Source organism: Varroa jacobsoni, unplaced genomic scaffold (assembly GCF_002532875.2).
Source record: "Varroa jacobsoni isolate VJ856 unplaced genomic scaffold, vjacob_1.0 scaffold_759, whole genome shotgun sequence".
NCBI classification, from domain to species: domain Eukaryota; kingdom Metazoa; phylum Arthropoda; class Arachnida; order Mesostigmata; family Varroidae; genus Varroa; species Varroa jacobsoni.
In genome coordinates this window covers 226135-238110 of record NW_019213661.1, presented here as the reverse complement: position 1 = coordinate 238110, position 11976 = coordinate 226135, and the positions used below count along the sequence as shown (strand labels likewise).

General features: G+C 40.7%; 1 protein-coding gene across 4 annotated transcripts in view; it reads left to right on the top strand.

The window, feature by feature from the left end:
* LOC111263341 (uncharacterized) overlaps window positions 1–11370 on the top strand; it is a 14577-nt gene extending 3207 nt beyond the window's left edge. Inside the window, exons 3-9 of one of the 4 annotated variants that reach the window (XR_002682166.2) lie at window positions 401–706; window positions 1058–3226; window positions 3452–4009; window positions 5590–6347; window positions 6505–6629; window positions 7260–7692; window positions 8587–11370. Coding sequence is in view for 1 of the 4 variants with exons in the window: in XM_022838320.2 (XP_022694055.1) it covers window positions 365–706; window positions 1058–3226; window positions 3452–4009; window positions 5590–6347; window positions 6505–6629; window positions 7260–7353 (4046 nt within the window). In the remaining 3 variants the exon portion in view is untranslated. Of the gene's footprint in view, window positions 1–364; window positions 707–1057; window positions 3227–3451; window positions 4010–5589; window positions 6348–6504; window positions 6630–7259; window positions 7696–8586 lie in introns of those variants that run through there. The other 3 variants (XR_002682165.2, XR_002682164.2, XM_022838320.2) reach the window with 3 other exon arrangements.
* The last annotated feature ends 606 nt before the right edge of the window (window positions 11371–11976 follow it).

Below are 11976 nucleotides of genomic sequence, written 5' to 3'. Positions count from 1 at the left end.
ATAGGGTTACTTTGTGCCTACGTTTCGCTCAATGGCAAACCGATAAAGTCTAAATAGCTAGAGCGACTTATTTTGCCCTAACTGCTAAGATCAAAAACCTTCATTACCGTTTAACAGTATACATACTTTTAAAAAAAGTTGTAAATTACTTAGCATCGGAAGGTCGAAGTTATGTTATTATCAAAAATAGTTATATATAATGGTCCAGTTTCTTAAACGAATCGCTTACCAACAATCTGAGCCTGATGATTTCCTCTCTTGTAAAAACACCATTGGAATGCCATGAGGCTATACCACTTTACATTCACCATATTCCTTTTTGCTGTTCCTATATTTCATGCTATCAACAATGATGTGAATGTAGGGGTCATTGTTACGCGCCTTTCTTCTGTCACACTAGTATCTCCCCCAACCACGTCAACCGATGATGCTTGTGACCTTGACGATGGATCGGACTCATCAACATCAGGCTGTTCCTCCCTTTCTCTTGCGGGAACGAATCCTCCAACATCAGCGGAGGCAAGCACTCCCGACGGAGTCGATCATCGATCGAACGACCAACAGCGAGTGCCCAATCGGCCAAATCCCGGTCGCTCTGCAACTTTAAGACCTCCACTACAAACAGCAGCGGCCCCCAGTACAGACAATAGCAAAACCAGAGATGTCAGTATCGGTGCAGAACAGATTGCCATCACCGCGGAAACCTGTAGGTCCCTTGGTGTTAAATAATTCTAAGTTGGCAATCAGTTTTGATTTAAATGACTGAATGATAAACCAGCTAAGTTTACTATTCTCGTGAAAGCGCATCGGGCCCACTGATAATAGTAGCCTATAATTGAAGAGGTACTTCTTTAAATATTTCTGCAGCATCTATTTGTTTTCAATAGGAACATTAAAAAAAATGTAACGAGGCTCTAATGTACTATCTTTCTCAAAAACATGATTTCAGATTATACCAATTCACCGATTTATGTATTCCTTTTTTAAACTTACTGATCTGCAGTACCAATCCTTAACACAATAGGCCGGTTCTTTATTGGTATGCTTGTCATTACAGCAGCAGCCGATCCGTCATCGTTAAATTTTTCGCTTTTCTCTCGGCCATCTCGAGCGCTCTCATCCACGCTAAATACCACACTTCCATTGGCAGGAAAGCATAATAGACTCCTGTCGTCGTCGCTTCAGAAGCCTGAACGAAGTCTAAACCGTAGCATTTTCTATGACGGGAAGACAACTTATGGCGGAGCAGCGGCACACAGAAAGCTTAATTTGTTTTCCCCTAGTCCGTATCAAATGTCAGCGACACGCTCTAAGGCCCCTTCAAATGTGCGTGTTCAAGGACAGAACTCGTCGGCGAAAAGGCTAATTCAAGCTTTGGAGAGGATAAACACGCCTGTACAGAATGCGAAAAGAATTCCTATGGGTAGGCCAGACAGCGTCGCTTCTCAAGATTCAGAACTCAGGCGCAAAGAGGCGCTAGAATCAATTGCATCACTTCGCCAAAATATGCCACCAACATTGAGCACATGTCGTACGCCAGTTGAGAACGCCAAGATCGGTAGTAATGTGACGTCAGCTGCCCAGCACGATTACACCATCGATGTCGATTCAGACAAAATACCAGTTCCACCGATAGCGTCTAGTTTTCCTCTTGTCACTTCAACTCCGTCGAGCCATCATCGGGTCTCAAAAGTTATCGATGTTCCTGGTACAGATAAAGGCGGTGGGAAGATAAAACCGACGAAATCGATTCATTCTAATCGGAAAGGCTTGATTCCCGAGGAGGAACCAGCTCCCGAGGATCCTGATCTAGTTTCCGTACCTCTTCCCATTAAAACATTACCTCACTTTAGTTTTTCAACTAAACCTTCGGTTGTGGTTGCTGCAGGGACAGAACCGGTATCGAAGGCTGGATCTGTACGTTCGCCGTTAACCTCGCTGGCGGACTTCAGTAACAAGCCCTTTGAAAAATCGTCCGTGCCGCCTGTGTGTCCTGGCGCAGATTCTCCTGAAGTGTTTACTTTCGCTGGGCCGGTAAGTCTTGCAAAGCCCACTGAGGTGTCTTCGTCCAAAGAGGAGGAGTTTAAATTTAAACATCCTCTTTATCTGAATAAGGGCGGTAGTATTGATAATACCCTAAACAAAACACCTTCATTTACGATCGCAGCACCCACTATGATTGTAGGCAATCCTGGTAGTCTCAAAGTAAAAGAGATTGGTAAGACCCCCTCGCCATCGGCCGAACTCGCTACATCGGGAAGTGTGCTTGACGCTCTAAGCTCGGAGAAAAAAGATAAAATGCCGAGTGAAGCCTCAGACTGGGGAAGTCAGTTTCGGAAGTCCCCCAGCCAGTGGGACTGTCCAACGTGTTTCGTTACAAACGGGCCCAACGATGACAAATGCAAAGCATGTGAAACAAAAAATCCAGCGATAACTTCTGCGGCTGTCGCACAAAGCTCTGCATCAAGCGCTGCTCCACCAAATCAATGGGGGGACTTATTTAAGAAAGTACCTGGCTCATGGACATGCAATGATTGTATGGTTAGCAATGATTCCGAGTCGACTAGTTGCGTGGCATGTTCGAAGCCGAAACCAGTTGTGAAGCTAAGTAGTGGACCCATGCCAACTTCCAGCGTAAAACCCGCATTGCCATTTGGCGGTGTTTTCGTGATGCAGTCTGGGTGGCAATGCAGTAAGTGCCCCCAAAGAAATGATATAAAGAGTGTGAAATGTGCCTTTTGTGAAGCGCCTAAGCCAGGTCAAGTGGCATCTTCAACTACTGCTGCCTCTATCACGACATCGGCTTTCAAGTTTGGCGTACCTTCAGCAACTCCCAATACGAATGCGACTAACAGCAACAATATTCCGTTTGGACAGACGAATACTGCTGAAAAGAAAACAGAAGGCGCACTAGCCGCGGCCACATTGGCATTTAAAGAACCCTCGAATTCTGCTCCGAACGAGAAAAAAGGTGAAAAAAAAAGTGACGATACCAAGGAGGAGAATGATAACAGGCCAACCTTTTCGACATCGACCAAAGATGCTGCGCCAGCAATAAAATCTGGTGTGAACGATAAAGCTCCCATAAATACAGCAGCAATTATGGGATTCGGAAACGCGTTTAAGTTTGGCACACCTAACGCGCTGGCATCAAAATCCGAAGAGGAAAAAAGCAGCGATAATACCAAGGCTGCAGTTCCCACAGCAGGAGTGGGGGGGCTTTTTAGTAAGTAATAAGTAATAGTAAATAATAATTTTAATTTGTTATCATTTTGCGTATGACGCCAGTTTGTATAAAAAGCTCCTTTTTTTAAATCATTAGTTATCTTTTTACCCGAGTCTGTTACCTCAGGGGTCTTCCTGGACCTATTGGCCTTGAAATTCATCCATTACAGAATCATTTGCTCACAAATGAAGTAGAAATTAACCTGTTTACACTCTCATTGGTTAGCATTTGGGGTATCGCCGACGACGTCGGCTTCGCCAGTTACAACCACCACATTTGCGACTTCAACTCCTGTGTTCGCTTTCGGAACTTCGGTTGCCTCTTCCACTCCAGCCACCACAGCTTCTTCTGCGACGTTCTCGTTTGGTTCGCCAGCTGTACCCGCTACTATAACAACCGATACAACGGCACCAACATCGACAACCGTTACGTCTGGAACACCAACTTCTGTTACTGTGCCTAGCGCCAGCGATAATAATATAGTTAAATCGCAGACACCAGTTGCTTTTACTGCTTGTGACGTATCCACTATCAGTGCCACTTTATTCGGATCCAGTAGTTTGACCACCACACAAGCCACAACGACCGCGACATTGTTCGGTGCATCTCCCTCTTCCGTAGCGACGGCTACTACAACGGAGAGTTTAACGGCACCGATTTCCTCGGCCTTTTCATTTACGCCGTTAAACACAGCAGCTGTGCCCACAGCTGCAACACAACGACCGCCCTCGTGTTCTCCGCACGAGACTACTTCTCAGGCATCAAAACCACTTTTCAGTTTCGGTAGGTTTTACTGCTCGGCTTTTATATTTAAAGATTTTATCGCACTGGCAGGACTGTGACAATAGACATTGTCCATAGGCTTTGTATGCTAAGCAAATTATATGGTGTAAAAGGACTTGCATAGTGTAATTTGTTGTGTAGATGGCAAAAAAAGAGCATCTGGGCAGTTCTACAGCGTTATATGAATTAACAAATCACTCAGATATCGATCCTAGCCTTCATTTTGCCTTAGCTCACTTCTTACTAAGAAGCCTAATAAAGGAAGTCTAATGTTTCTCTTAAGAGCCTAATAAAATAATAGGGCCGAAAAAACAATAGTTCCAGAATTTTAATATGGTTTTGATATATTTTAATATGGTTTTGATATGTGACAGTTGATATTTACAAGTAACAGTTGCATTGCATCATTTGCCGTAGCAGATTTCTTTATCATGGAGTATGTCAGATAAAATGCTTGTTTGCGCATTGTTGTTTCTAATATGACCTATAAAAATTTCGTGGTAGAGTTTTTACGAATGGAAAGGTCTGTGGCTGAAAAAAATCAAAGATTTTAGTCTATATGTTATACGGATTACTTGCGAATAATTGGGGTACATCTTAGAAAACTTTTAGTGAACTCCTAGACTTGGTGCTCCTGAAAACCTGTCTCTTTCTAGAACAAAAAAGAGGATCTTAACGTCTAATATTACCAATATAACTTTAGTCGCGATTACGGTTGAAAAGTTATTCTCGAATTTTGTATGCGAATTTCGGCAAATGATTCATGAGTGGCTTAGATTTTGAATAAAAGCCCCGACCGAAGCGAACAGTAGTTATATCGAATTAATACGTTGGTTAGGATTGTTTTTATAATAAGATCTCCCAATTAACTGTTTCCATTTGAATGCCAGCATAGACAAGTACACCCAGTTGACATAATTTATTCCAAGCACCGTGTACACACGTATCCATGAAACAATTTAGAATCTTATTTACAAATTGGAAATATGATTAAAAAAGGAAAATTATGATTAATTGATATGGATTAACCTTTACGAAAGGCTTTATTATTGGTATCGAGATAATCCCAGCGATTCTGCGGAATGGAGCTGACGCTAGTGTCGGGGACATAAAGCCACAATATTCTCTGTTCTAGTCTGATTGGGCACAGACGAATTAATCAAATCTTGTACTTGCAGGCTTGTTGAAGTAAACTATTGTTGCTCTAATCTGTATGAGCTAACTTGTTATGTTAGCTTTTTGACTACGGTCAAACGCTACTAGTTCCATGTTCATTCCAGTTGTGATAGCTGAAATTTTTCAAGAAAATATTCCATATCTGTTTCATGGGTAAATTTGACTGTTATTTTGGTCTACCATTTGTTACGACGCCATTGAAAATGATTCCGGATAAATTGCATTATTTTCAGTAGTCTAAAACTATAAGCAAAAATCGTTAATTAAATATTCATGACAAATTTGCATATCATTGTGCTCATAAGTGCAGGCGTGACGGTTACACTAGTCAAAGTCCCTTTAAAGGCACCCTTTCTCTTGACTTGAAGTTGTTTTGTAACGTAATCTACTTGTATCCATTCTAGATACCTCGCAATCTGCACCTCTGTCAGCGACTCCTGCTTTAAGTACAGCACTTTCGACCGAACCCACGACTTCGAAGGCACCCTCTGTTCCCGCGTCGTCGCCATTTGTATTTGGGGTATCGAACACGAGCTCCTCGACGCCAGCGGCTTCCTCCACTATTTCGGCATCAGCTGGGTACAACTTCGAGGCAGCGGCTAATGCTTCAACTCCGCCAATGTTCACATTCGGACAAAGGGCAGCTGCGTCATCTGCAAGCGCCACACCATTGACTTCAGCACCTGGAGGTTTTGGAGCACCAGCTGCATCCACAGCGACGCCGCCAGCTAGCACTTTCGGAGCACTTGCCGCTTCAGCCCCAACGCAGTCGGCAACACCTGTTTTTGGAGGTGGAACCGCTTCATCTGGTTCAGTGTTTCAGTTTGGAGCATCTGCACCCTCTACTCCAGCGGTAACCGCTGCACCAACCCCCACACCTAGTGGGGTGCCATCCTTCGTCTTTGGCCAGCCTTCTACAGGGTCTCAATCCGCCGCCAATACGGTAGCAGGTGGGCCTGCAACAATGTTTGCTTTCGGAGCTAATTCGGCAGCGGCATCTACAATCCCAGGCGGAACCAACAACACTAATACTAACACCAACAACGGGACGGCTCCGCCTGCCTCTGCCACCCCTTTCGGGTTTTGTGCCACTCCAACGATGAGCAATCTTAATTCTTCAACGGGCGGTGAAATGTTCAAATTTACGAGCCCCGCGGCAGCGGTGAGTTCATCTACTACCACAACAATTGAACGAAATTTCTCGTGAGATTACAGAAATTATAAAAAAGTAATGGCGTAAAAACTGATTACGATAGCTGAGAATGGACAAATCTCGGCCGGAGCCGTTAACATGGACTATACGTCAATTATATTTTCAGCCCGCCGCGACAACGACCTTCCAGTTTGGGGCTCAGCCACCAGCTGGACTAGCTGGTACTGCTGCTCCGTTCCAGTTTGGTGCAACAACAGGTACACCGGCCGCACCTGGAATTCCTTCGTTCATGTATGTAGAAAAAATCGACAGTGGGCTATGTCATTGTTCAGGAAAGGTCACGAATAAATCTAAATGACGTTACTATACTGAGCATGAGAAAGACTGTACTGCGTGCATCTAGGAAATCGTTTAACATATTTGATCGTTTGCGGTCAGAAGCCTTAAATTATAAGCGATCCAAACTCCGCTTAAAAATTAAGTGGCAAATTGAAAATATGATCCAACTTGCCTTATTTGGTGCAATGCAGTACTGTTATACATTTGTTTATATGGTTCTTAAATTTCGCTAAATGCAACCCTATTATGGTATTTTAACCCAAACAAGACCCCAATAAAGAGCTAAATTTTCCAGGATAGTAAGAAGCTCGTGCTGATCTGTAATATACGCACTGTGATATAAAAGTTCAGTACCTGAGTAATGCTTATATTGAATAAAAGGCAAGACAGAAAACGCATTGCCTAAAAAATATAGAGAAACCGACTTGGCTCCGTATGTATTAAATTATGGCAATACAAAAACCCAGGAATGCAAAATTGCCTATCTCTAATAATGTTAGTCGCTAATCCTAATAATAATAATAATATAGGTTAGCCCATAACTTCTTCTTGAACTTAACTTATACTAATTTTATATTTTAGAGGTCAATCCGCTGATAACCCATTTAATGGACCAGTGATTTCGGGTCGTAAAGTGAAGCGTGCAATTCGACGGAAGCCAGGCAACTCACGATAGTCAACTAATAGAACAGAGCAATGCCAAAATATAAAATTTATACTGCTGTCAAAATACATAAATAGCCCTTAGCATGGGCTAGCGGAAAATGAGTGTATTTCGACGGATATATTCCAGTGATATTAATCACATTGACACATCTGCCAGCTGCATGCTTTCGTCAGCGATTTTGGAGAAGGTTGCTGCTAATAGTGGATGTTAGGGCGTAATGCCAATACAGCCACCGCCTTCATCAACTCTTCTCCTCCGACACACATACAACAGCAACTAAACAACTGCGCAGTGCCGACAACAACTTCACAGGAACCGTTCGCACAGCATGGACATACATAGCTCTATGTATGTATTGTATTAAGATTGTATGATATGTAGCATTTGGTTACTCCTGGCTTAATTGTGGACCAAATTAATTTCCGCAAGTAGTGGAGTATTCATCTGCTGAAGATCCCGATGACAGGCGATACTGATATTAAAAGTGGGACAGTACAGCTACTGTAAGATCATGTTGTTGCTAGTTAGAAGTTCTGATAATAGTAGTAGGCCTTGGAAAACGACTGGTAATTCTTTCTTGTAAACGTAGTAAGACATAATAGTTGTCTTTTTAAATCAAACGTGAAAAATTAAAGCGAACTGTATCAGTAAATCATGCTGCGTCTTGCAGGGCTACTAGTTGGTCTTTATCGCATGTCTTTGGGTAATATACATTATTATTATTTTTATTTCTAATCTTAATATTTGGTAGCAAGCAAGGAGGATTATTTAGATGGATAGAATCTCCTTAAGTTGGGCTGCGTGCGTATCTTATGAACTGGCATAAACAGATGTAACAATCCCTATTGAAGCGATTATGTGTACCACCTACTTTGATTAGCGATTAATAGGTAGACGGCTCATTTTTGGACGGCCGTGCATTATTTGTGTGAGACATGCAACATTGCTAGTGATAAAGATCAGCGTACCCCTTTACCTCACGGGGTTAGTGTCTGTTGGAACGTTGCTTGCATACATCACGTTCGGAATGGATAAATAGTTAAAATAAATATTACTGAGGTATTGTATGTAAAAAAGTTCCATCAACCTGTGCTGCCGTCCGCTAAGGGGCCGTCACTTTATCTATTAAATCAATTCTTTTCTGATACGATATCCCCCGATCATTTAATAGAAGTGTATAGATGTTAAAAAAATAGTACCACATCACAAACAAGACGACTTGCATTCTCTTTCTGTTTGTAGATAAATAAAAATAATTGTTGCCGTTAGCGAGCACAACGAGACTACGCTGTATGATTCCGCCTGGTGATGGGAAAGGGAGAAGGGGAAGTCTTCGACGTCTGCGAGTGGCGGACTGAACGAAGACTGCGGAACTGTAATCGAACGCGTGACAGCGAGTAAGCTTAAGCATCCGGTATCTCAACCCTAATATTATAATTTAGATAAAAGTTCATATAACTATAAAGTTGGCTCGAGATCGGATTGTCAAGTCGGATCTTTCTTTAGTCTAATTAAATCAATATGCCGTCACAGCATGTCACTGATCAGCTTTGAGGATTCAAAAATAAAATTTCGTATCGGAAGAAGAGTCTTGTGTGGCAGGAACAGTGAAGGCCACACCACTTTGTAGTTTGCAGACTATTACCGAGGGTGACAACACAGGGGAAGTAAAAATGCCTACAGATGAAAATGAAAGGATGAAAAGAATTTGCGGAAAGATCATAGCGATGACGATAAAATAGTGAAGTAAGTCAGAGAAAAAATCGGGGGATCTCGTATGATGTTGAAAGCTTCGAATTTGCGTAAGCAACAGTGTATGGGTGTGTAAGTTACAAAGTAAACGAGAATGAGGCCATGAATGAATGAATAAGTAAGGCTGGATAGTTGACTGATGGTTGGTGTGTCAGTGTTCATGTGTCATTTAGTCTATGTGTGTATTGTATATACAATGACATGATAACGATAATGAATATAATGAAAACTTTGCGGAAATTGAACAATGAAGTTGATAAAACATGAATGTTGATTTTCTTAGGTTACCACCCTTATGCTGATATTGAGAAGCTAAAGATGAATAATGATGATAACAGTGACAACGATAGGGACGATATTAATGATAATGATAAATTATCATTACAATAATAATAATGAAACTTATTATTAATTATAGCCTTGTATTATTAATTAATATTCCTTGTATTATTAATTAATATTTGGTAATACATCTTCTTTTGCCTTTTGTGCGTGCTTCTCTCTTAAAGGCTGAGCCCAGGTAAATAGATTATTAAATAGGTGTAGATTATCGTAAAAAGTAAGGAAAAGCTGTAAACATGGGAAGACGAAAATTTGAATATGAAAATGCACAATGTAGATGATGGCAACAACAACAAAAAGATGCGCTTTTCGGTGCAGCAACGAGTGACACAGCTTATACCTGCATCCTCACAGGTAGAGGGTGCAAAACGTAGAGATAAGGGGAGAATAATAAAAGGCAACTGTTAAAATTAATCTATCGGAGGGTTTGTTGGGGAACATTTCATCACTTGCACCGTTTGTAACCTGAACTGTAGAGCCACAATAAATGAATTGCAAAATAGTTTTGTAAGGTTTTGTAAAGATATCCATTTTATCAATAACAATAATAATAGGTGGTGGACGAAGGACGAACAAAACCGGAAAATGCAAATATCAATACGAGCGGCCGGGAGTACGAATGACACTTCCCGACATATTCAGTAAAAAAATAATAGCTATGCGTAAGAAGAGTGCAGTTTGAGAGGACCCAACAACATTATTACAATGGTACCAACTATGAGCGATTAGCTGAGATATATTTTACTAACTAAAGGTGGACTCTTGGTCCCTTTGCTTGCGAGGACATCTCTGGATATTGATGGGCATAACTATGGAATTAGTCAATTCATATAGTAAACAGTGATAAACACTCAAGCAGGGAAATGTAGAACTAATGGCTATTACCTTTTCGTATGATTGAATGACTAGTTGGACTACTACTGTATATAATGGCGGTTTAAATTGAAAGCCATTTAGTCAAGCTAAGACATGTAACACAATTCAATTGAATTAGGCGAGGCGAGAGCTAGAGAAAGCAAACAGTATTGTTCTTTCTAAAACTGCAGTGAATAATTTGGTAAGTGCAATGTTACATTTCATAATTAAATTTAATACTAAACACACAGATTTTAAACCGTCAGAGTGGTCACTAGGTAGTGACAATTAGAAAGCAGAATAATGAGTAAACATAACACTGTGCTCGCTGCGACTTTACCCGGCGAACTAACGAGATCATTTCTTCGAGTTACGCGGCACTAGCTAACGAATACATGTGATTATGGACAGGTTGAAGATGAAAAGAGTTGAAAATAGAGAAGCGGTGACAGATACAGAAATATTAGAATAGTGATTCTATGTAGCATACAAATGAAATCTGTTATTTTTTGTAACTAATATGAGCAGATTGCAAAAACACTCAAACTAGACAAATAATAAGAGATAAATATAGGAAAAAAAGTAAAGAGCAAAAGCGGCAGATGAAAAGTAGAAGTATCAAAAAACTCGCAGAATGTTTTCTATTGTATTAAAACTGGGATATATTTTGCTTCCTTGCGGCTTTTCCTGTTAAACATGGCTATTGTTACGGATACTGTCATTACTAGCACTATTACCATAGCGACAATGCCAGTTATTAATACTACTGTTACTATTGCTCCTAAAATGTTTGTTTAAAGAGTAGAATCAGAGGTGGCCGGCGAAATTAATAATACATTAAGGTAACTTGAAAAGGGCAAGAAGACGCATGACGCATCTTATCGCATGACGTTAACAGCATAGAAGAGCCTACAAATAGTACTGAAACCCAATACAACGATCAGGTATGCCGTTCGGTTTTTTCGTAAGCTAAACAGGCACAGTAAGCAGAATGCCACAGATCCTCGAAGCCCCACCCGCTGCCCCCAATTCACAATAGTAGAAATAAAAATACGATAAGTTGTTAGAACGCTGTAACTATTGTCGTTTTCATTTATATATCTATCTTTAGAAACAAAGAACTGTACGTCTTTTGACGACTTTCCCGTATTTTGTGACGTATTTTGTGATAAAAAACACTTGGAATTTATATGTTGGCTAGGAATATATATTCCCATTTTTGTGGAATAAGGGTTTCGCGTCTTGCGAACTATTTAGCAGCAATTTATCGAAGAGGGTCTTATTAGTTGTGGGAAATTGTCAAGATACGGGTAGGTGACAAGAAGAAAACAAATATTGATAGACGAATCAAACCATTAGAAATCACATCCACGCACGAACCGCAAAAAGGATTTTTGACGAGTTAATCAATTACTGCTACATCAGAAAAAAGTGTAGTCAGTATAGCCTTCAGCTTGAGAATTTGATTGTTAAGTGCCTTGTATAATACAATGCGTAAAACGCATCCTATACGATTGCTTTATTAAATTGGGTCAGAAGCTAATGAGTGTGTCAGAATGCTAGTAAAATGCGTAAGAAGAAAAAAGTAACAGATCGCCGAATATGTAAGAGTTACGTCAAATCTAGAGAACCTTGTAAAATTAAAAAGGATTTTACCTCAACAAGGATTTTATGTGATTAACT